General features: G+C 56.9%; 1 protein-coding gene and 1 long non-coding RNA gene across 2 annotated transcripts; both read right to left on the bottom strand.

Moving 5' to 3' along the window:
* Nucleotides 1–302: 302 nt before the first annotated feature.
* On the bottom strand, nucleotides 303–1,973 carry LOC139031274 (uncharacterized). The gene is made up of 2 exons (XR_011483758.1): nucleotides 1,884–1,973; nucleotides 303–1,750 (listed from the first exon to the last, which is right to left on the bottom strand). It is a non-coding gene; the product is annotated as an uncharacterized lncRNA (long non-coding RNA).
* Nucleotides 1,974–8,069: 6,096 nt separating this feature from the next.
* On the bottom strand, nucleotides 8,070–21,302 carry MST1R (macrophage stimulating 1 receptor). Its single transcript, XM_020916098.2, has 20 exons — nucleotides 19,644–21,302; nucleotides 16,854–17,042; nucleotides 16,651–16,779; nucleotides 16,307–16,477; nucleotides 15,413–15,573; nucleotides 14,900–15,065; nucleotides 14,650–14,786; nucleotides 14,073–14,234; nucleotides 13,883–13,976; nucleotides 13,517–13,726; nucleotides 13,258–13,404; nucleotides 13,007–13,169; nucleotides 12,735–12,836; nucleotides 12,453–12,656; nucleotides 12,102–12,182; nucleotides 11,767–11,948; nucleotides 11,530–11,639; nucleotides 11,112–11,277; nucleotides 10,590–10,726; nucleotides 8,070–8,604 (listed from the first exon to the last, which is right to left on the bottom strand). Exons 1-20 carry the CDS (start codon nucleotides 20,880–20,882, stop codon nucleotides 8,349–8,351), a joined length of 4,206 nt encoding a protein of 1,401 aa, XP_020771757.2. The 5' UTR covers nucleotides 20,883–21,302; the 3' UTR covers nucleotides 8,070–8,348.
* Nucleotides 21,303–24,543: the final 3,241 nt, after the last annotated feature.

Raw genomic sequence — 24,543 nt, 5'->3', positions numbered from 1 at the left:
GGTGGGGCCCCTGCTCAGAACCTTCCAGTCACAATGTTCTAGCTCTTGTCACATTGTGTCAGCCTCACGTTGGCAGAATACCGGACGTAGGGCTGGGCCCCGGTGGACACTGGACCAGCCGAAGAGCAATTACACAATGGGGCACAACAGGGACGCAGAGGTTAGGGGACTGCCCACGCCGAGGGCACGGGGCTGCTTCACACTGGGAGTATGTGGGTGAAGGACTGGGTGTCGGGGCCTCACACGGTGAGGACAAGTTGGACAAAGGACTGGTCTTGGACAGCACACATGAAAGGAGGGTATTAGGCCAGGCGGGCGGCTCCACGCTCTATTTCATAGATGGGCAAACAGAGAACCGGCCTGGTTTGGGGAACCCCCCCCAATTGCCGAGGGCCTGGGTCTGGAAGTTCTGACTGGGGTGGGGCCAGACCTTCCTCCCTCCCCCAGCTATGAGCTCTGGGCCTCCTCCCTCTTGTCCTCCAGGGCTATCCTCTCAGGCCTCAGTCTTTTTACCCAGGAAACAGGTCTGTGGAGAATGAAACTGTAGTCTTGTCCTCTTAAATGGTGTGTTTTCACAAAAGTTAAAAATAGTGCTTACGGTTGGCCATGGGGTGTGAAGCGATGTGACCAGGGACCAAGGCTAGCTTGGTGCTTCATCTGTACCTTCCTGGGCAAAGCCTGACTCAGTCATGGCTCAGGCCCCCAGGGCCCCTCCCCGTTCCCCAGATGCCGCTTTTGATGAAGAAGGGGGACAGAGGTCTCTGGACACTACTGCTCATGACACTATGGTCCAGAAAGGTGGCATGGCCCAAGGCTCTGTGGCCTGCGCGTGCATGCATTCACACCCACAAAGGCTTGCTGAACGCTATTCACCTCAGTAATCTCTGTCCCTGAGCATACTGCTTTTTTTTTTTTAATCTGGTTTTGTTTTTCCCCTGTGACAGAGATGCTAGTAGCAGCCTGTTGTGCTTGTGGGAGGGCTGGAGGGGGAGGGGGCAGGGAAGGAGGCCCTGAAAATCACTGCCTGGCCTTCCCCCGCCTCCTGGGGAAGTGAGGCATAACCCTTTCTGTCGGGGCTGAGGTCCTCAGCGACAAACTGCCCTGAGAAGGGTGTGGCCCACGAAGGAAGGACCAGAGAAGGCAGTCTGGAGAGGGGAGACAGCTTTTCCCACCTGGGACGCACACACCCCGATGGCAATGAGAACAGCGACTGCTATGGACTGGGCGCTTCCTCTGTGCCTGGCAGTGCTGAGCACAGTGACCCAGCCTCGCAGCAATTCAGTGAGAGCCGGGTGCTGTCATCCTTATTTTACAGACGAGGCAACCAAGGCACAGGGAGGAGAGAGAACCTGCAGAGGTTGCAGCTAGTGAGTTGTAGAGCAGACTCCGAGGCCAGGCCACCAAGCTCGGGACTCACACTTCACTAACTTCCGGTGCCACCACTGGGTGTCATGCCCAGGGCCACGCGGGCATGGGCTCTGCTGGAAGGGAACCAACATGCCTCCCTTCCGAGCTCTGCAGCCTCAATCCCTCGATACTCGAGCTATATCCCACTTGGCCCTGCTGCTCCTCCCTGTAGCTTAGCAGGCAGCTCAGGCCTGGGGGAGGGCATTTTCCTGGGGGGCACAACTAAGCCAGTGCCTCCCAGGAGCCTGGCTGAGTAGGGGCTAGTTACTTACCCTGCGGGACCAGGCTGAGTCTTTTGTACTGACAATTCTTGGCTGATCAAAGCTCACTCTGCTTCATCCAGCTAAGGGGAGGGGCAGCAGGGCAGTCAGAGAAGCTCCCAGGCTGGGTCCCTTCTACCCAGCCCCCACTGGGGATCAGGCAGGGACATTGCCCCTGTACCCCTCCCCCCAACATGTTTTTAAATAGTCTCTCACCAGGAAGAAGGGCATCCAATTCTATTTCTGATTCTGGAAAGTGAGGAGGGCCAACGTGTTGCCATGGCAACCTGGAGAGCCCCTCCCCCCCCCAGCTGAGCCCATTCCCCAGGCTGAGGGCTGTCTGGGATGAAGGGGCCAAGAAGCAACAGGGAGGAGCTCAGTCTGAGGAGAAGGCCATACCGAGACTCCTCTGTGAGGGCAGGTTTCAGCACCTCTCTTCACGCTTCACCTGACCCGCTCCAGGCTGGCTCGGAGAGTTGGGGGAGCCCCAAACCCTGGGGAGAGGGTCAGACCTCAGGAGGTGGGGACAGTCCGCTCACTCTGAGAAACCCTCCTTCCCCATGGATCAGGCTGGAATCCTCCTACTCAGGAGGATCTGGGGACGATAGGCAGGAAAGGCCCTGTGAGCAGCCAAGTCCCCCAGGCCTGCTTCTTCAACACAGACGTGTCTTGGGCTCGGTGGTGTTCCCAGGGGTCAGCTGTCAAGTCCCTGGCCCTGCACTCTTCCAGGTGACCTGCCTTCCCTGCCCTGTACTCTGGGAAGACTCTAGACATCTTTAAAAAATCTAGGATCAAAAGGAGCCTTAGGGGGATTTTGCTGGTGGTCCAGGGACTAAGACTCCGCACTCCCAACACAAAGGCCCTGAGTTCAATCCCTGGTCAGGGAACTAGATCCCACAGGCTGCAGCTAAAGAGTCCATGTACCGCAACTAAGACCTGGTGCAGCCAAATAAATAAATAAAATTAAATATGTAAAAAAAGAAGTCTTAAGGGGCTCCCAGTGCAGCCAAGCACTTGCTAATGGAGTGAAAAGCAATGCCTGTTTCCCCAGCAGCTCATCCCTGCCTACTGTCCAGGGGCTCAGACACCAGCCCTGTGTCCCAGAGGCTGCACATGGGTAGCACTTAGATCTGTGGAGAGAGGGCACTCCAGGCAGGAGCACAGTCCAGGCAAAGGCGGGCTTCTGAAAAGCCCCCTGAAAGGACCTTGTTATCAACCCTCTCTGGGTGGGTCCTGATGGGAAACCAAAGCCCCCCAGGAGGAAGGCTGTACCTGCCACCTCTCAGCTCTATACCCAGCACTCGGTGTTTCCCTTTTCTCCCTGAGAACTCTAACTTCCTGCTTCCCTGGAAGTGTCTTCGGCCTGGGTGCACCCATTCCATGGAGCTGGCACCTTCTCCCTGCCCCATTCCCTGCCTGATCCCAAACAATGGCAGTTATGGTGCAGAAAAGCCCAGCCCTAGAGGAAGCTATGGCAGGATGAGGGGTGATAATACACCTCACCTGGGATGTGAAAGGCAGAATCCAAGAGTGCGGGAAGACGTGACTTTTGAGCTCCAAGGCTCAGGGAAAATTTAAATAACAGATGTTTAAACAACCTTCCCTGCAAGCCATGGTGCAGTGACCCCTCTGCTGTGATGTGTTACAGCTTAAAAATAGCCCACAATGAACCGCTCTGAGCTCCAATTGACTCAAGCTTACGTAACTCTGCGTGAAAGATGGCCAGCCGCAACAGCCACAAGGGAGACCAACAGCACAGCCACCCTGACTGCTGTCCACAGCTGGCTGAGGGGCTGCAGCCAGCTCCCCCCACCACTTCCCTGGGAGCAGCACCCCCATCCATCCAGGAGTCGGGAGGGAGGAAGAGGGAGTCCTTGCTGCCAGAAGCAGGGCCTCAAGACTAGTGAAAAGAGACCTCCCACCCCACCTGCAAAGGGGATGTGAAGAGGGCTGCCTTCCCACAAGGTCCCTGTGGAGGGTGGGGGAGACTTTAAGAACAGATGGCGCGTCAAAGAGAGCGGGGCAGGAGCCCATGGGGACAGAGTGATGGGGCAACCCAAAGAATTCCTTTCCCCCTTTGAAGAGGGGGCTCCCCAGCTCAGAGAGACATATCAGCAGGGCCGATGGCTGGCTGAAGCTGTCACTACCGTGTAGCCCAGGGGGACTACAGAGGAGCCTTCGGGGCACTCTCCTGGTGGTCTAGGGACTAAGACTCTGCGCTCCCTGATGCAAAGGCCCTGAGTTCAATCCCTGGTCAGGGAACTAGATCCCACATGCTGCAACTAAAGAGCCCCTGTATCAAAACTAAGACCTGGTGCAGCCAAATAAATAAAATATGTTTAAAAAAAAAAAAGTCTTAAAGGACAACCACTTGCTAATGGAGTAAAAAGCAATGCCTGGTTCCCCAGCAGCTCATCCCTGCCTACTGTCCAGGGCCTCAGATGCTAGCCCTGTGTCCCAGAGGCTGCACATAGGTAGCACTTAGATCTGTGGAGGGAGGGCACTCCAGGCAGGAGCACAGCCCAGACACCTGGGCTGTGTGCCTCTGGGGGCTTCTAGGTCTCCATGGTCCTGGTTGCACCAGAATCGGGGGGCAAGGTGGGGGGACTAGTGGCATGAGAAAGGGAGATCTGGCTTCAGAGCTAATCGAATCCTGTGATCTTGGCCACCAGCTGCTTTTGAGTCCCCTGTCTTCCCTGATTCATTCCCAGATCCCAACTGCCCAGTCTAAGATCACAAGTTTGCGAGTGGCTAAACCAATATGAAGGGGAATGAATGAGAGAGAAGGCAAAGATGCCCCTGGATCTCATGCTCCATCTGCCTCTGCCCATGCGGAGCCCCAGGGATTCAGCAATGTCCCTCCTCTCCCACCATCTGAGCTCAGAATAGCAACTGTCACAGGCCGGGCCCCATGAGCTCAACCTCCCACAGAGCAACAATGAGACTGATGAGGGCCAAACCTGAGGGCCCTCCCGCTGCCTGCATGGCACAGGCTGGCTGTCAGGACCATTAATACCTCTGCTTCCCTTCCAAGGTCCCAGCTCCTGGATGGGTGGAGCAGAAGTTGTGGGCAAACAGCCACAGAGGGACAGGAGCTGGTGCTAGGCTCTCTTGGCATCTAGGCTCATCGGACTAAAAACTCTGACTGGAATGAACCCCCAAAAGAATGGAGGGAGAGACTGAGGCTCAGCTGGCCCACAGCGATGGATGGGGAACGCTGGGGGTGGTTCCTCAAGTCATCCCCCCTCCTCCAGCCTGGAGTAGCTCCACCTTTGAGCTGACTGGACTCTCACACGGGCAGAGCAGAGGCTGTGGATGAAGAGATGCTCGGTTCCTGGGTCCTCATGGAGGAGAGTTCTCCAGCCCACCGTGGAGTAATAGGTGTTTTTCACCAGGGGCTGGCAGATGCTAGACCAGAGCTCGGTTATAGATTCTCAGGGCTGCGTCTCTCCAGGCAGAGGCACTAGGTGTGAAAGATGCATGCTGGGCCTTCCTGAGCCTCAGACCCTCCCAGCAGCACCCACAGCCCCCCAGCCCCACCCAGCCCTGGGGGAGGGGCGGGTCTCCTACAGCTGCAGGGAGTTAGTTCATGCAGTGGTACCAGAGGTGGACCCAGGGCCTCATGGGCTGCACCAAGGAATGACCAGTGAAGGTCATTGTCCCAGAAAGGTCTCAGGGTTTGAAATGGGGTTGTGTCTGGAGCCCTCAGGGGCGACCCCTAGAGAGCCTTTGGATCCCTGTGGAAATTCTCTGAAAGACTGGGGCTTTGGCATAAGGGGAATCCCAGACCAGACTCCTGGTTCCCCATCAAAGCAGGTCGGTCTACCCCATGTCTGCCCTCCAGGTGCCAGACGACACTGACACCAATGGGCAATCAGGAGGGTGTGAGTCATCTGCCGCTTCCTCAGCCCCAGCTCCCAGCCTGGCCTCCCTCCAGCCTCTATTGGCACCTGCCGGCCCCCAGCCCCACTGGGCTGCAATGGAGGGAGACGAGGCAGACAGGCTGACACCCACTCCCCACAGCTCATGATGGGAAGACTGGACTCCCAGAGCCGTGGGAGAAACCTGCGCTCATCCCATCCAACCCCCATGATAGGCCTGGGCCCACCAGGGCCACCAGCAATTTCCGTCTTGCTCCAGCCACTACTCAGGCCTCCCCCAAGGGAGAAACAAAAAACAAACAAATAAATAAGGGAAAGGCAACCCAGGCTTCATGAGCCCTGGAAGCCACTCAAAGCTCCTGTTCTTCTCAGCCCATGGGGGGCAGCTAGAACTAACCCCTCCTTTCTTCCCTGGTGGCCCAGGCAGGACCTGGAAACCCTGAAGCAGTTCCATCTTCAATTACTCCAGATGATCTTAGGACTATCAAATGGCTCTGAGAACAGAGTTCAGAGCTTGGGGGCTTCAGTGTTACGGAGAGGCGGTGCAGTTGTGTTAAGCACCTGCTTAAGTGTGTCCCCTCCCTGGAGAATCCTGGCCCTGGAGGCCCTTGGCCCAGAAACAGGCCCGAAGCCCCACATTCTGGCTACACAGGAAACTGACACCTGCTGAGCGTCTTCCATCTCCCTTCTCTCTTCGATAACGTTCCCTCCTATCCAGAGAATCCCCTTCCTCTCTGAGTCTCTCTCTTATATATATATAAATAAATATATATATATTTGGCTGCACCAGGTCTTAGTTGCAACACGTGGACTCTTTAGTTGCAGCATGCAGGATCTTCAGTTGAGATATGTGAACTCTTAGTTGTGGTATGTGAGATATAATCCCTGACCAGGGATTGAACCTGGGCCCCTTGCACTGGGAGCATGGAGTCTTAGCCACTGAAGCACCAGGGAAGTTCCCTGAGTCTCTTTCTTATCCCTTTTTTATCTGGGCTCATGATAAGCTCATGGTCCCTAAGCTGCAGAGGCCCAGTGGGGAAGGAGCCTCAGTCTAACTTCAGTGAAGCCTCTGAGCCTTGTCCTCACTCCCCACCCAGCTCCAAGCCTGGGGTCACCCTTAGATCCCTAGGATGAGATTAGGGCACAAGGACTACCAGGTAGAGGGATGGAGACAGTCCGTTCTAACTGGAACGGGGACCACAGCTGTGGGAGGGTTCCAGGACCATTCCACTCACTTCTCTCCCAGCCTGAGGGACGACACAAGGCAAGGAGGAGCCCAGAGGTCCCTGGCAGAGTGTGCAATGCTACAGCCTCCCCTTCCGTGCCTGCACTCTTGGGCATCAGGGATGAGGTGGTAAAAAGGCAGACGGAGTCTGTCTCTACCCCTTTCTAGCTTCTAGAGCCCTGATCTTCAGACCCTTGCCCTAGAGCTTGAGTCTTCATTTAAGCTTTACCTACCTGTCCTCAGAGTCCTTCAGGCTCCCATATCTGGGCCTCCCTCTGACCTGAGGTGACAGAGTGGGCAACAGATGGGTAAAAAACAGCTAGGCAGCTCCAGCCCCAAGGAGACCCCTACTCTGCTTACCCTGCCCCAAACCCAGGGTTCCATGCATGACAGGCCAGAGAGCTGGCGACTCAAAGGGGTGGGAGCCTACTTCCCTTAGGGTGAGTCAGGGTCCCCCAACTGATGAGAGAGAGGCCATGGGAAGCCTGAGTAAGAGAGGACCCACCACGGTGCAGGTCCGGGGCGCAGTCACCCTGGTCACCCAGGTGTCCACTCCAAACAGGGCCCAGTGGCCCCCTCAGCCTTAAGGGCATGGGGGAGCAGCAGCCCAAGGAGGAAGATGCTGTCCTTCTCTGGTGGAGTTGCCCCTCTAGTGGCTATTGCACTGTGGCCTTGATGAGTATAAATAGCCTGAGCCGTCTGCACCTCGAAGCTGGTGCCTTAAAAGTGTGGAGCTGAGGGCTTGCTGCAGGCTCATCTCTCTCAAGGCTGCAAGAGCAATGCTGTCATGATTGGGGGAGAGGGGGACAAGTCTCCATGCCTTAACAGTGGGTGGGGGCGGGCAGTTAGGGGAAGGGTGCGGGTGGAGCAGGGAGCCCTGGAGTGGGGCTAGGGCCTGGGCAATGGGACAGGTGGAAGGGGCAACAGCAGAAGCCATCGTGGCTGCTGCATGTCTGGGTTTTCAACCCACCCCTCTTGGTTCCATCTGAAAGTCCCCAGGGCCCTGTAATCTGGATGTGGGCCTGGCCTGCCCTTCCTGTTCTCTGGAGCCTTTTTGCCGACCCAACCCCTTTCCAGCCTCAGGGCCTTTGAATGGGCTGTTCACTTTGCCAAAACTCTCTTCCCTCAACTGCTTCTGGTGCTTCTGGCGGCGCAGTTCCCATCTGACAACATCCCAGCAAAAATGTCACCTCCTGGGGTGGCCTCCCTATCTCCCTCTTCATCTATCTAGGCCTGTCCTCCGTTCCCTCAGAGCAGCCTGTCTTTTCCTTTCATAGCATTTACCACAAAGTGTACTTAAATATTCATTTGTTCATTTACTGATTTAAGGGCCAGTGGTCACCACTGAGTCCCCTGTGCCCAGCAGCCAGGCACGCAGCAGACACCTCATAAATACTGCATCAAGGATCCCTGCACTGGCTCCCCCTGAGAAGCAAGAGACCAATATGCCTTGCAGTCCTCCTGTTCCCCTGAAGGTGAAGGGACCAGGACATGGCAGAGACCAGCCCAGAAGCAGCTTGGGGTAACTGCCAGCGCTATGCAGGTCCAAGCCCCAAGGCCCTCCTGGGGCTGAGGTCACGTGGGCCTCGGTGGCTCTGAGAGGGGCCGGGGCCGCCCTGGGCTCCTGTGCACTGTTGGGGATGGTGACTGTTCCGAGGGCATGATTGCCTTGTCAGGGGCACCAGGGCCCACGTTCATGTAGGCCACGGGCAGCTGCACATAGTGGTCCCCTCGCAGCGCAGCCACCACGAGTGCCACTTCCCCTGCTAGCTCTCCGAAGGTGGGTCGCGCCGTGGGGTCCGCCGCCCAGCAGTGCTGCATCACAGTGTACCTACCGGGGAGAGGAAAACATTAGGGGCACGGTGCACCCCCACCCAGAGCTTCTGGGCTATCCACCTGCGGTTAGCCCCCGGCAGGCCACAGCGGACGAGAGCGGGTGACATGGCTGATGCCTTGCCTCACCCAATTACAGGGAAGCTCTAACTGCCTGCCTTCCCACCCTGGCAGAAGTCGAATTGCCTCAGGGGTTGAGAGGCTGGGCTCCTGTGTCCTGTGACATGGGCTCTGTGATCTTAACAACTTCCTTAACATTTCTGTGCCTCTGGATCCTTCTCTGATCACAGAGTTGTTGGGGCATAAAGTGAGAAGACTCCTATGAAGTTCAGAGCTTAGGGCCCAGCTCACAAGCTATCGCAGTTATCATCACAGGTCTTCCAGGAAGAAAGCCCAGGTCTGAGGAAATGGGGATTCAAAGCCCTGAGATTGTCGGGCAACTGGTGTGGCATCATATGGGCTTTCCTGGTGGCTCAGGTTGTAAAGATTCTGTCCGCAATGCAGGAGACCTGGGTTCGATCCCTGAGTCAGGTCAGGAAGATACCCTGGAGAAGGGAATGGCAACCTACTCCAGTATTCTTGTATGGAGAATTTTATGGACAGAGGAGCCTGGTGGGCTACAGTCCACAGGGTTGCAAAGAGTCGGACACGACTGAGCAACTAACACTTTCACTTTTCTTTCACTTTCTTTGGCACCACGGATCCCAAGCAGTTTGTGTTTGTCCGGTGGGTCCTAATACATGCCCCTTTATCTTGGAAATGTCATCCCTGCCCTAAATGATACTAAAAGTGCCCCACACATGATAATCTCATATAATTCTCAGACCTCTGTGGGTGGTACCGTGATCACTCTAACTCTGCAGATGAGGAAACTGAAGCCCAGAGACAAGGGACTTCCCCTGGTTTAGAGGCTGGTGGCATGGCCCCCTTCATTCTCCCTGTGGTTGCTGATGGCTCTTGACTGAGGTCCCCTCTAGGAATTGCCCTAGACAGAAAAGAAATGCCTCCTCCAGGGTCACACACCTTCCTCCTGGACAGCTGTAAGCAGTGACTGATGTATGTCTGGTGCAAAGACCCGGGACTCTGGGTCTCAATTTCAGAAAACTCTGAAGGGCCATCCCAATTCCAGAGATCCTGGGGGATGGACAGCAGCTTCTTTTACATCTGCATCACAGCTCTACTTCTCTGCCTACCTAGTCCTGCTTCCCTTGCCCCCAACCTAGGAATCAACCACCTGCATGTAAATCTCCATCTCAGAGTCTGTTTCAGGGAGCCTGACCTGGAGGCAGAAGTTAATTTCCCTGACTTTGAAGCAGATGCATCGGTGAAATAAATAATGAAAAGCAAAAGCAAGGCAGGCAGGGCTGTGAGGAAGGGTTACTCATACCCTTCTGGAACACAAGCTGAGTGAGACAGGAATCATTAGCCACCTTTACCTGTGACCTGGTTCTTCCCGTTCTAACCTCAAAGACCTGAGCATGGCTAAGGCATGCGTGCTGCTTATAAAGCTAAACCACCCAACAGGCATTGATGAAACACAGCTGCTGCCAGGCCTCTGGGAACAGGGAATCTGAAACTATATCCAATGAAAAACAATTTCTGATCTGGAGATGTGGAGGGGGCTTAGTGTGGGAGCTAATGGAACCTTTCCTTGAGGTTAAGTAAGTGGAAGCGATGAAAAACAGCCCCCCTTGGTGGGGATTGTGGGGAGAGGAGTGCTGGGAAATGAAATCACTGGCCTCAACCCAGACTCTGAGTTAGGAATGCTGTTACCATGGCAACCATGATCTCCTTCTAGCACCAAGCCCCGAGGCTGGTGAAACCAGTCCACAGATGAGGAAACTGAGGCTCAGAGAGGGTCCCTTTCTAGGTCGACCTGAGAACAAGTCAGAAGGCCAGGCGAGAACTCTGTCTCCAGCCCCCTCCTCCCCTTCTTGTCTCTAGGTCCCAGCTCCCTCCCCATCACCATGTCCATATACTCACAGAGAATCTGGGCAATACTCAGGCTGGGGCAGGCGCCGACCCTGGGCCAGGAAGTGAGTGAGGTCGAAAGGGTCGATGTGAGGGTATGGAGGGGCACCCCGCGTAAGCAGCTCCCATAACAGTACACCATAGGACCACTGTGGGAGGGGACAGGTGAATGGACTCAACTTTCAGCTCAAATCTGGGGACAGGTGGACCCCTCCAGATCTGCTCACTCCCAGAGCCTGCTAGCTGGAAATGAGGGGCTCCACCCCCAAATCGGAACTGTTCTTCTATACCTCACAAGCATCTTCGCTCTGTCCCCACCCACCACCCCTGAGCCTGCCCAGAGCTGGGGCTTGGCAAGGCCTGGATTACCTGTGAAGAGCCACCTCTTGCCCTGATACCTGCCCAGAGATGGGCAAATGGGCTGCGGGCACTGCCCAACACAGGGTTCCCTGGGTTCATCAACATCCAGAGTTGAATGGGCAAGGCCAAGTGTTGTCTGAGGCTGGGTGGACTCTGGGGCAGGTGGGACCTCACCACGTCGGACTTGGTGGTGAATCTGTAGGTCTGCAGGCTCTCCAGCGCCATCCACTTGACAGGCAGGCGAGCGTGGCGGTGCTGCTGGACACTGTAGTACTCCTTGTCCAGGACATCACGGGCCAGACCAAAGTCAGCCACCTTGACCGTGAATGACTCATCCAGCCTGGGAGGGGAGGATCGCACTCAGGACTGGTCACCACCAGGCCCCGAACCCATCTATCTCAGGCCCTCACAGGGTTTCTGAGCCACAGCGTCCAACCCAAGCCTGCACTGGGCAGACAGAAAAATGGAGGACCAGAGAGGGAAGGACATGTCCAGAGCTGTAGAGCAAGGAATGCAGCATGGGCCTTCCCTGGGGGCGCCTTCAGCTGCACGCCCTGGTGCTCCGCCCCCTGGCTTCACTCTGGCCGCTCACATGCAGTTCCGAGCAGCCAGATCCCGGTGCACAAACTTCTGCTCGGCCAGGTACTCCATGCCGTGGGCCACCTGCAGCCCGAAGCTGATGAGGTCCTTTACTGTGGGATTCTGGGGGTGGGTGGGGGACACACGTGGGTCAGTAGGTGAGGGCAGAGCAGCTCCATGCCCAGCTGCTGCCCAAGCCCCCCCTCCTATCCACCCCCCAGAACCCAGGGTCAGCTAAGCACTGACTGACCCGCTGGGGTGAGCGGATGAACTGCAGCAGGTCTCCATGGCGCATGTAAGGCAGCAGCACGCGGGGCAGCCCTTCTGGGGGCAGCACAATGCCGATGAGAGCCAGCACGTTTGGGTGGTGCAGACGGCGCATGAGCAGCCCCTCGCGCAGGAAGGCCTCCACCTCCTGCACCTCTGTGATGCCTGCAGGGAGGCTGGAGTCAGGCCTAGGGCAGGGAACCCCTTGATAAGGGTCAGATGGGGAAACAGAGGAAACAAAAGTCTCCTGCTCAGGGTCACAGAGCTGAGTGGTAGCATAGCAGGGATGAGGATCCTCCCAGCCTCTGTTCCACTTACGACTCAGGGACTTGATGGCACAGTGGATTTGATTCTGGGCCTCGTCTGTGTATTCTCCATGGTAGACAACTCCAAAATGGCCTGATGAGGGAGAGATGGTGAGAGGGGCCCCAGGGCCCAGAGCTTGCACCACTCTCACCCACTGGCAACCAGACCTCAGAGCTCCAACTCGTGATGGCAAAGCCTGCAGCCCTCCCATACCCACTTAATCTGCACCAGAACCCACTGAAGACAGAGTTCCTATTTCACAGATGAGCAAATGGGGGCTGAGTCCTGCCCAACTGTCCCTCGAGCCCATGTCATCTCAGGACTCCATCTCTGCCCCCATTCCACCTGGTCTGGCACCCATACCTTTACCAATGACTCGGTCAGCGTGGGTGACCACGCTTTCATGGGGAATCAGTACATCCTTGACCTCAGCCAGGAGCACAGAGTCCAGGTCCCCAAGCTGGATGGATCCTTTCCGCAGCAATGGGACACGGGACCCATCCCCGCTGTCTGAGGAGGATATTCTGTGGACCTGAGTGGAGGAATCCTGGCCAGTGATAGGAGGGGCTGTGGAGGAAGAGAGGGAATGAGGGGCTGGTGGAGCAGACAGTATGGTCCCACCTTCCAGCACCTCCAGCATCTCACCAAGGCCATTTCTGTAGTCAGAGCCTGAGCGGAGCAGAGGCAGAGGCATGGCTCCAGTGGTCCGGTCCAGGGAGGCCAAGTCTTCCAGGTTCCGAGAAAGAACTGTAGACAAATGCCTGCTGGTAGCCAGCCACTCCAAGGTCCCAGAGGCTGACCCAGACCCGGGAGGTGTGGGCAGACCCCCAAGGCCTGGGCAGAGAGAGGATATACGGGCTTGGAGACATCATAGTTTGGGGGTGAGGGCTAGGTGAGGATGGCAGTGTAGGGCTCACCTAGCTGCTTCCTCCGGCGGTAACTGAGGACCAGTATGGCAGCCAGCACAGCCACAAGCAGGAGCAGAGCCAGGAGGACCCCGAGGAGCGTGCTCTGGGGGACCCCTTCCAGACCTGGCCGTACTACTTTGCCCAGGGTGGAGCACCCACCATCCACGCAGACCTGGGGGGCATTAGGAGGTGGCTCAGGCCCAGGCTGTAGACCGCCCCCTGACCCGTGTCTCCTGAGGAGGGCCAACAGAACTGCCTACCTGCAGTGGAGCACCATCCTTGCCAAGTTGCAGGGAGGGGGGCAGGGGGCAGACCACCACATCCCCCCGCAGCTCGTGCTGGCAGCTCTTGCCACTCACAGTCACGTTCACAGCCACACAGTCGGCCACAGTGCCCAGCCCGATGTACTGCAGAGACAGTCACGGGGGCTGGCCAGTGCCCCCCCCAACCCCACGCTCCTTTGGCGAGGCTGCAGCCCTACCCCCTCCACTGTGCTTACCCCTCATCCCCTACACTTACCTCAAACTTAATGGCATGCTCCTCAGGCTTCAGGGGGGCCAGGCCCTTGCTGGGTGGGTGGGGTGGAGGCAGGAAGCGAAAGCCAGGCAGTGTGAAGCCAGGAGCTCCATCCCCACGGACACTCAGGTTCCCTGTCACCCACCCTCGGCGACCTCGAACCACGTATTCGGGCAGGCGGCACCTGTGTTGCTCTGGGAGCTGCCCCTCACACTGCAGGGCCCAGGTGAGAGCAGTAAGCCCGGGTATCCTACTTTGGCCACCCGGCCCCCTGAACCCAGCGTGGGCTGGGGCTGGAACTCAGGGGACTGGTGTGGCCTTCCTCCCTCCTGGCAAGTGTCCACTCAGCAGCTGTCAGCGCCCGCTCACCCTGTTCTCCACTGCCCTGACCCCATCATGGAATGACAGCGTGAGGTGCCATGCTGAAGTCAGATGCTGACCACGGATGGTGACGTGGGAGCCGCTGTGGAGGAGAGCAGGGTGGTGGGCCTCGGGGCACTCTCTGAGGCTGGACCCCTCATCCTTCAGAGACCAAAGTGGGCGAGGAGGTGACGCTTACCTATAGCCACATTTGGGGCTGATGCCCAGGACGATAGGGTCTTCCCGGTAGTGGAAGTTCCAAGAGCCAGGCACCTCGGCGCCCCCTACCTGCAGGCGAATGGGAACGCTGGCAGTAGCGGCCCCAGGGGGCGTGGTGCATAAAAGCTGCCCCTCGCTGACCCTGCAGAACAGGGGGATTTGGCTCAGGGGCACCTTCCAAGTGATGGCCAGGCCCGGCTCCTCCAGGGGCTGACAGACCCCTCGAAGTTCCTCTGTTGGCCATCTCCCCCTGATCTGCCCAAACTCCATGGTCTGTTTGAAGACAGGATGGTCCCAGTAAGGCCTCCAAGAAGTCAGGGAGGAGCAGAGTCCCTACAGCGCTGGCTGCAGTCAATGGACACTATAATGGGCTCTCTCACCATCCTCAAACCACCTCTGGGCTGGAGGGAGCAACAGACACTTCTTCCTGGTCCGTTCCCTCCACTGAATGACTGAGCCCTCCTCCCCTACCCTGTTGGGGATCCAAGCCCTCCCTGGTGAGGGTTCCCCTATGTGCGACCCTGTCGCCTCCCATCCCCCTTCCCACTCGCTCTTACTGTTTCAGAGGGCACTCAGTCCCATTGACCAGCACAGCCTGGCTAGTGCCAATAGACAGGCCTCGGCCTTCAAGGGTGAGGCAGGTACCTCCTGCCCGAGGGCCGAAGAAGGGTCGGACTGCTGTCAGCACTGGCTCCTAAGAGGGCATGGAGGTGGCTTAGCTTGGAATAGGAGGCCCTCCCTTCCAAACCCTTCCCTGCCCGAACTGCCCACCTGCCCAAGGACACAGACAAGGCAAGGTGGCCTCACCATGAAAGAGAAGCCTCCTAGCAAGGAAGTGCCATCTATCCGGAAGTGCCTGCCCAGTGGCATGTTGGTCACAGTGAGGCTGACGTTGGCAGGCCCGGCTACCTGCGTGCTCAAGGGCTCCAGCTCACACTCAAAATCCTCTATGAAGTCCTTCCGGGACAGTCGGCTGGGACATCAAGGGAACTCAAGGTCGGCCAAGGGGATGGGTCACACAGGCCTAGTGGCCTGCCCACCACAAATCACAGGTCTCCTCTGAGCTTTAAGATAGCCTCTATCTACCCATGCCTTAATCCTGGGTCAACAGGAACTGTCGGTGCAGGGACTAGTTTGGCCATAACTCAACAGACAGGTAAGGCACATGCAGGCTCAGAAAGGGATAGAGATGTCACCCCAGACACAAAACAAGCAGAGCTACAGCAGCTTGCCCCACACAAGCAGAGGACAGGATCTCACAGCAAAGGGGCTGCTTAGTTACCCACATCAGGGACAGAAACAGCAGGGACCAGGTCATACCTGAGGTCTGAGTTGCCTTTTGGTAACAGTCGGCAGGGGCTTCGACCCACAGTGACCTGATGGGTGCCTTCAGGCACCAGACCAGCAGGGTACAGGTAAAAGTTGGAGCCACATAGGGTCAGCCTTGTGCTGCCCCTTAGGGGTCCACTGCGGGGATAGAACTGAAAGGGGGAGGAGAACATAGCCTGAGTCCCTCTATGGGTCAGGACTCTCAGGCCTGTCTGCTTCCCTCTAAGTTTGCTGCCATACTCCTTGCCTGCCACACACTCCAGTCACTCTAGGTCAAGCTTGCATGCTGGGTGTTAAGTCACTTCAGTCATGTATGACTCTGTGTGACCCTATGGACTATAGCCTACCAGGCTCCTCTGTCCATGGGATTCTCCCGGCAAGAATATTGGAGTGGGTTGCCACGCTCTCCTACATGGGCTCTTCCCAACCCAGGGACTGAACCCTCACCTCTTGCATTGGTAGGTGGGTTCCTTACCGCTAGTGCCACCTGGGAATCCCTTCACTCTAGGTCAGCAGTCCCCAACGTTTTTTGGTACCAGGGACTGGTTTCACGAGAGACAATTTTTCCATGGACCAGGGAAAGGAGAGATGGTCTCAAGATGGTTCAAGCACATTGTATTTGTTGTGTACTTTATTTAAAATCTAATGCTGCAGCTGATCTAACAGGAGGTACTGATCTGAAGCCCGGAGGTTGGGGACCCCTGTTTTAGGTCACATGCTAGTCCTCACTCAGTACTATTCTGTTTCAAAGTCTTTGAATGTGCCCTCCTTATAGCTACTTGGGACATCCCAGACCTGAGGAGGATCATGGTTAGGACTTGCTGACTCCCACCCCAGGCCCAGCAGGTCCCATCCCTTAACTGTGCCCTGCTAGGCAAGCCATACCTCAGTAAGCTCCGGTGGGCAATAGTCCTGTTGCCAGGAGCCAGGACACTCCTTCTGCCGGCCACATATGCCCCCACACCATCCACAGCCCATGAAACGCTGTGCCCGCAGGCAGCGCCCACAGGTGAGGAAGTGGCGGCAGCCAGGGCCCCGGATCGGTACCTGGAAGACCTTGGACAGACAGGTATCTCAGGGGTGGCTGAAGGGGGAGGGTAAGCCCCCTAGAACCCCTGGTCCTACTGTCAGTCAGGGTGGTGAGACCTGTGTGTCAGTGCGTCCCTGGATTCGAGCGGGAGCCTGTGCTCCCAACAGCCCAGCCCCAGGCCCTACCCTGCCCACCTTACCTGGTCCCCAGAGGCAAAGAGCAGGTGGTCCCCAAGGCGTCTGACACCCCGATGCACGGACTGCCCGTTGCTGCCCAGTGAGAAGTTGGACACGTACAGCAAGTAGTTGAGAGATCTGGCCAGCTCCACCTGGGACAGGTTGGCCATGAGCAAAACAGCGACAGGGATCCAGGGACGAGAGGCCGCGGAGACGAGGGACCCACCTGCAGGATGCGCCCGTCGGCTGTGCCCATGTGGGCCACTGTGACGTTGTCGAGGCGCGTCACGTACAGTGCCGTGACCTCCATTGGTCCCAACAGCCCATTGAATAGGTCCACCCGTAAGAGGCTGCTGCTGACGAGCAGAGGGAAGTGGCGGCAGCTGATGTTGGGGCTGGAGGCCCCCAGACCAGGCTGGGGAAGGTCAAAGAAGGAGTCAGGGCTCATCTCCATGCACTGAACCCTCTGGGCCTCTGTCAGGGACCACAGTGGCCTAAACTCCCACCCCTTGTCACCTCCCATGAGAGGAGCTGGGTTGACAGTCCCGAGTTCCTGACCAGAGTCCTCTCCCGCCCCCTGCTGGTCCTGCCCCATATTTCAACAAACCCTGTCACCTCTTGAGGCTTCAATATCTCCACCTGCTTAAGGAGCTGAACTCTGAGATTTATTGGGCGGCAAGGGCTTGGTAGCATGTTCCCTTTCCCTGAGACGCCAAAGATCTTCCGGCACCTCCAGCCGCTACCTGTATCTCCTTCGAGGTACAGGAGGGATAAACCAGGGCCTGAAGGCCTGGGTGCCAGGAGACACTAATTTCTCCCCTGCTTTTAGCAGGAAGGTGTTTGGGGGACACCCAGTGCCCCAGGTCAGGGTTGTGGAAGCTTCTGGGAAACCAGAAGTGAGGGTATGGATGCAAGGGTATTGGAGCTGGATGCAAGGTGCAGGCAAGGCTCTATAGCCCTCGTAGCTTGGGATCCTCCCTTGCCAGGCCTAAGGGTCCTCCTCCTGACAGGAGGCCCCTGTCTGACAATGTGTACTTAACCCAGTCCTGAGACCCCAGTACTGATTGTAAGTCCTAGAGCAAGAGCTCAGCATATAGCTGGGCCCTGAAACTCCACGCACTGGATCTATAGCATGGGTGGGTGGGGACTAGGAGTCTGTCCCTACTGGAGGTGAGTAAAAGTCCTGATCCTAGCAGGAAGCCAGCCAGATGTTTTCTGTATGACTCAGGGACAGGTGGGGCTGTGTGCTTGGAAAAGAGGTCCTACCCTAGTCAGAGGCCCTACCCTGTCTGTGTGCCCCTGGGCTCCAGGGACTTAGCTCTGGATACCTAGGCTTGTCTGGGGGCCCTGGCCTCCTGAAAACACTGAAGTGTCCAATATCCCATAGAGGAGGGTGACTCCACCAGACTCAAACTCCACCTGAACCCATGGAGGGCAGGGACCAGCTCTGAGGCTCTCAGGCTTTGTGAGGGCAGCCATAAGGAACACAGAGTGGCTTTCCTCCTAGAGGCTATGTGCCCAGTCACTGGACAAACATGGGACAGGCTGGTTCACACACCGCCTGGGGGCCTGGCCAGACTGTGGGCAGGGCTGGAGATTAGCCCTTTCGAGTCTTGTACTGCCAAGTGGTGCTGGATGTCTTCTGATCTCCTGACCCCTAGCCAAGTCAGAGAGAGGTCCTGATTCCCCAGAGAGGAGGAGATGAGGGCAGTGAGGGTTTCCTAAGCGCAGACTAGGGATTCCCACCCTTAGGGCCTTCTCAACCCAGATGGAGTCAGCTGGAGGAGGAGGCTGAAGATCCCACCCTTTGTTGTGTGTGAAGTCTCCTCCCACCACTGGGGCATCAATCAGAGCAAAAGGAGACAGCAAAGAATGTCACAGCAAGGCCAGAGCCACAGAGTAGAGAACGACTCTGAGACCAGTGACTATGGGTTAGTTCCCTGAAAGGCCACTTGTCCAAGGCCATTCCTTCATTCATTCATCCATTTTCCTTGGTTCAATCTCTTGTAAGTAGGGTGGGACTGTTTCAGTGGCCTCAAGAAGTCAGTTTTAGGTTTGTCCTCAGGGCAAAAGCACTTTAAGGACCATCCTCTGTCTCTGTTCCAGCTCCCTAACACCATGGCTGAAGGGAACCTGCGCAGGGTCTGCCAGGAGAAGCACCTAGTTCAGCCTAGGCTGGGAGACCTCCTTCCTGGGATGAGAAGGGCCCCAACTATAGTGAAAGAAAGCCTGGGACTCTTGCATGGTGATCCAATCCAGCCAGCCCCTCCTAGGCCTTTACTCATAAGCAGATGTTTATAGTTGCTTGCACAAGACCAGGGTGAGTCTCCTGGAATCCACTAGAGCCAGGCCGCCTTCCCACTATGTCCTGATTCCTCCCCCAGTCACCCCACGGAGAGCAATCAGTGTTGAGTGGGTCCATAAAGCCTAGGGCAGGCAGGCTCCCTGACAAGCCCCCAACTTCCAAGGCCCAGAAGGATCTATGGAACAGGGGTGGAGGGGGGCATTCTCTGACAATGCCTGCCCCACCCTCTTGGGAAAGCAGAGCAAAACAAGCATTCCCACAGGGAAAGCGAAACTGTGTTGGTGAGTAGATGTGAATTTGTGAGTATCTGCCTGTGGATCAGGGGTGAGGGGCTGCTTTTTGTGTGTGTCCCTAAGTGTATAAACTGGGGACAGGTAGAAAGGGACAACCACCATTGAACCCAGAGTTTGGAAGTGTGCCTGGCAGAGAGACAGTTATGATGCAATCCAATTTTCCCATAACTAGGGAAATTACCCAAAAAAGCAAGAGGCCATAGTAAGCGAGAGGGTGAAACAGGAAAAGGGTTTAGCAACAGCATCTAGCCTACCCAGGAGATGAGATTTCAGTATGGCGTTTGACTGACTCCCCCTAAGAAACTGGGTGGAAGAGAAAGCTTCCCCCTGCCTGCCTTCCCCCTCCCAGACCTTCTCAGCGGTGGATGGGAAGTGAACACACACTGCTCACAAGTGAGAGCTGCTTCCTTCTGCTTACCGCATCCGGGCAAAAACTGGGCAACTGGAAGAAGTCCAGCCCTCGCCGGAGGCCGGGAGGGACCGGAGGCTCACAACAGCGCTCTACGCCCTGCTCGATGAGAGTGTCCAGCAGGTGGACGGGGAACGCACAGACCACAGAGTTGGGATCTGCACCTGGGCTGCTGTCTTTGCTAGCTGAGAAGACCCCGAAGAGCACTTCCTGGCCCTCAGGGATGCTCAGCTCAGCGGCCAGATGGCCACCCACTGGAGCAGTGTGGGCTGCCCGCAGCACCGGGTAGGGCTGCCCTCCCTCATGGGCCATGCGTCGCCGGCGTTTAGGGGCGAAATGGCAGTCAAGGACCAGCTCTCGGTAGTCGCCCAGGTCGGTCTCGACAGCGCTGAGCCGTGCCAGGCGCGTGTGCAAGGCGCCAGGAGCAGCTGCCACGTCGGTGGGCTGTACGGTCAGGAAATAGACGAAGGCTCCGGCGTGGAAACTGTACACGTATTCGATGCGGTAGGAATCGAGGTACTCAGGCAGCACCGAGAGCGCTGCGAAGCCTGCTGCGAATCCCGAAACGTCGGCCTTGAGCCGCCGGATGGACACCGAGTGTGGGCTGAAGCTGCCGGCCACCGCCGAATCCAGTGAGGATGCTACGTACAAATAGGACGCCTGGCCCTGCTCAACCAAGGTCACGAGGGTGCCCAGAGGGCTGGCCACACAGTCAGGACAGTCCTCTGGCCTATTGTGCTCTGAGAAAAGACAGACCGGTGGCGCCAGGTGCAGGGTTGTCCCGCCTGGCTCTAGCTCATGCAAGAAGCAGCGGCCACGAAGGCTGGAGCCACAGCTGATCAGTGCGGGAAGCGCCGGTTCCAACACCAGAACCTGCGCATCTGTGTCTCCCGGCGGGCCGTGGGGGCCTGGGCCACAGGCTGCACACGTCTGGCAGCCAGGGGCCCCAGCAGGGCCGGTAGCCAGGCTCTCAACTGGCTTTAGATCAGGTCCAAGCACATGCAGGCGATTGCGTGTGGCCACGAACACCGCACTCCCTTCTGTGCCGCCCTCGTAGGTTGCAACGGCTTGTACCGGACCGCCCGCGAAGAAGCTGGGCACCGAATACTCCACAGCAAAGTCGCGGGAAGCAGCATACGGGATGCGTCGGCACTGCCAGGACCCGCCAGTCTCGGGCACCGCCGGCAGCGCCGGCAGCAGCAGCAGCAGTAAGAGGAAAGGTTGCAACAGCGGCGGGTGGAGCTCCATCGAGGCCCAGGTAGGGCCCGGTGGAGGTTCCCGCAGACCCGGGCCTGGCTGGGAGCAGACTCAAGTCTGGGTTGGGACCCGCGTCGAGGGTATCGATCCTGGGAGCCCCGGGGCAGCTGACCCAACCAGGACTCCTGAGATGCCCACCGCCCTCTCCTGCCCACAGGGTCCGAGCGCCTGGCGCGGGCGGACACACGCAGACAGAGAGGCCGCCTCACCTGTTGCTCTTGTTGCCGCTCCCAGCCGGAGATTAGAGAGCGAAGTCTGTCGGAGCTACCCGGGCGCGGCGGACGGGACCAGGGAGTGGGGGCGGGGCTGTGGGCGGGGCCTGCTGGCTGGCTGGCTGGCCTAGCCCAGCCCCTCTGCCTAGCCGACTCTCCCCGCCCTCGGAAGCCTGGGTCCTACACCTACGCTTGGGCCCCTTTTCCTCAGTGGCCTGTGGGTGAGTGGGTGTGGAATGGCCCGGAGAGACGTTTAACATCTGAGCTGTCCTGTCCCGCCCCCCGACGATCCACTGGGCGGAAGTGGGAGGGATTGCCCCAGCGGGTTTGAGGACCATTTGGTATCCTTCTTCTCTCGGCTCCAGGATACAGCAACAGCCTCAGACACTCGTTCCTGATCAGGGCCCAGGGGACACTCCTGTGGGGACCAGAAGCCAGGAAGGTGTGGAGAACCACAGTGGAGGTGTGAGGAGACCCCAGGAGTGGCACTACCCTCTGTGAAAGTGTTATTGAGTCGTGTCCGACTCTTTATGACTGTAGCGTGCCAGGCTTCTCCGTCTGTGGGATTCTCCAGGCAAGTATACTGGAGTGGGTTGCCATTCCCTTCTGGGACTATCCCTCTGTGGACCTGCTCTGGGCTGACTGCGACAGGATGGTGGTCAAAGGCTACTGCCTTGCATCTGGCCTGCCTAGGGCAGTGGGAGTCATAAGATGGGGCCCACACTGTTGGCTGGATCTCAGAGTCAGAGGAGAAACAACTTACATGGAGGCCCAGTCCTAGCTCTGGTCTGTCTACTACTGCCTCAGTAGGTGGCAGCTGTAGGGATGGGGACAACAGAACACAAAGTGCTGGCCTTCCTTCCTGGTTCTGTTCCAGCACCTCCCTGAAATGCGGGAAACCTGGGCTTTGGCTTTCAGGGCACCTCTAACCTGTTCTGTTAGCCTTGCTGGGCCTCAGGCTTTCAGTCTCTGAAATGAGGTGGTTGCCCAGAGTTCTCTCTCTAGGCTGTGATTTGTGTAGGGCGGGAGTAGGGGAGTCAACCCAGGTCTGCCCTTGCCATCTCTCAGCATCTGCTCCTTGGGAACTACACCCCCAACACCAGAGTGTCCTGGGGGACATCTTTAGCCTGATAGCCCCCTCAGCCATGTGGGCCTGGACCCTGGAGAGAGGGAGAGCTTCACAGAGTGACCGTAGGTTGAGTTCTGAGTGACCTGTGAACTGTGAGTCCCAGAGATTTGTAGGGTAAGGAGTGTGGGTGAGGAGAGGAGACAGCCCAACAAGATTCAGACTGACCCTACAAGAGCCTCCTCCACTCATCTCCAGCCTATACTCCTAGTTCCTCCTTCCAGGAACACCTTTTCCCCTTCCTTCTCTTGCAACGTACACGGCATCTCCTCCAGGAAGCCTACCTGATCTGGGTGGTGCCAAGTCCATTTTGTGGGTCCCATACACCCTGTGCTACACCTACCCCAGCACAATTCACTCTGAATAACTTACACCCCCCTTCACCGGTTCCTAATTCAGGACTCCCCTACCCCTCCAGGCTGGAGCTCCTGGAGCAACTGGTGGGAGGTGGGGAAGAGCACAGGGTGGCCACACCCAGTGCTGGAAAGATACTGCGCCTGAGGCAACATAAAAGGCACTCCCTTCTCTAACCTGAATTGCCCGGAAATGAATAGACACCTTCAGAAATTATGGCACCATTCCTGTGTTCCACAGTCAACATGTCTAAAAGGTAGTCAAACGGGACAAAACTGAAATAAAACGTTCCCTGCCTGGCACCGAGGCATGGGTTCTTAGGACCTCCATCCTGTCTCAGGATATTGGGAGAGACTTCTAGGGATTAGGAGTAAATTTCAAGGGCCTTTCCTGGTCACCTGTTTGGGAGGGGGGAGTGGGTTTGCAGTACTCAACAGCTGGTTCTCTGCTGCCATCATGTGGCCAAGCTGTTGACTGCCTCCAGGCTGGCATCTCCTCTTAGGTAGCCTAGATTTTCAACAGCAGCCCTGGTTTTGGATAGAGTGCCCTTTCCTCTCTCTTTATCTGCTTGGTCTGCGGGAGGGGAGCAGGCAACCCATGTCGGGGAAGTCAGCTAATGGGGCCTTGCAGTGCTGAGAACAAGTACTTTCTCAAGGTGAATTCACAAGGCCCGGCCAAGGTTCAGCTTAAGTACCTACCCCACTGCCCTTGAAAAGAGTGCTAGCCACTTTGCCCTCTGGGCTCTCACTTCCTTGTGAACGCTACTACAGAGAACTAGCGCCAGCCTCTTTCTCCAACCCAAAGATCATCCTGGTGGCGGCAGGGAGATCTCTCTAACCACAACATATCCAGATCACTCTGCAGCTTTAAAATATTCAATGGCTCCCCATTGCCTGAATTTTCCCTGGAGTTTGAGAACCCTGGGCTTTAAAGACTCCTCCAGCTTCACTGTAACCCAATGAACCTGTCATACCAGTTTCTTTACCATATCAGGTTTCATACCAGTTTCATCCCTTTGCACGTTCTTCCACTACGTTCTTCCACTAGGAACACCTTTCCTATTTACCTGTTGTCCCTTCCTTGCTACCCAAACAGGTAAACCCCACGCTCCTAGGTGCCTACTGTCCTAGGTATATGCACTTATCTAATTGTGACTCTCTCTTCCCACCCCCATCCAGAATAGGTGCTGAACTGCAAGAAGCTGGGAGCCCTACAGAGATCAGGGCAGCCAGCAGGGACACTGGGGGGGCTGACCGCTGACCCAAAAGAACACCAGTGGCTGTCAGAGACAGGTAGCCTGGCATCACCCTGGCCCCAGAGACAGGTTTGGTGCCCTGGCCAAAATTCAGGGAAGTAATAAAAACATGAAGCAGGCAAAAAAAGAGATGCAGGGCATGTGCAGTATGAGTGGCAGCCCCTAAGCCTCTGGCTGCTCCATAGGTGCTTTGAGGTCTGGGCAGGTAGCCTGCTGCCTAATCCATTCCAGTATGATCTGAGGTGAGGCCAAGGGGTGGGACCAAGGGGAAGGGCTATGCTGCCATTTTCTGGGACAGTAAGTGAATCATTCCAGTGCATCCTTGGCCCATGCCACCCACACAGACACATTCTCTAGCATGGGTTGGTTTTAGTGGCAGCGTGTATTGGTCTGGCACTCAGACTGCATGAGGGTGATTCACTCTATAGTCTGAAGACCATATTCCATGGACACTATTCTCCCATAAGTATTTCTGAGGTCTTCTGCTCCCCTGGCCAATGAGATGGTTAACTGTGGCATAACTGGGAGAGCCTCCAGCAGGAAGGTAGAGGCTTTCTGCACTGTGCCTTGGGCTCTGTCCAGAAAAGTTCTCATGGTTGAGTGAATGGGGCTGGGCCTTCACTCCTGAGCCTCCTGGGATGTTCATGGTGACCCATGTAGGCTGGGCCGTGCCAGGCATCAGGGTGACTGAAGAGGGCATCAGCT

The sequence above is a fragment of the Odocoileus virginianus genome, chromosome 26 (assembly GCF_023699985.2).
Source record: "Odocoileus virginianus isolate 20LAN1187 ecotype Illinois chromosome 26, Ovbor_1.2, whole genome shotgun sequence".
In the NCBI taxonomy this organism is placed as follows: Eukaryota; Metazoa; Chordata; class Mammalia; order Artiodactyla; family Cervidae; genus Odocoileus; species Odocoileus virginianus.
The sequence above is the reverse complement of the archived record's forward strand: the minus strand, read 5'-3'. Positions and strand labels throughout refer to the sequence as shown.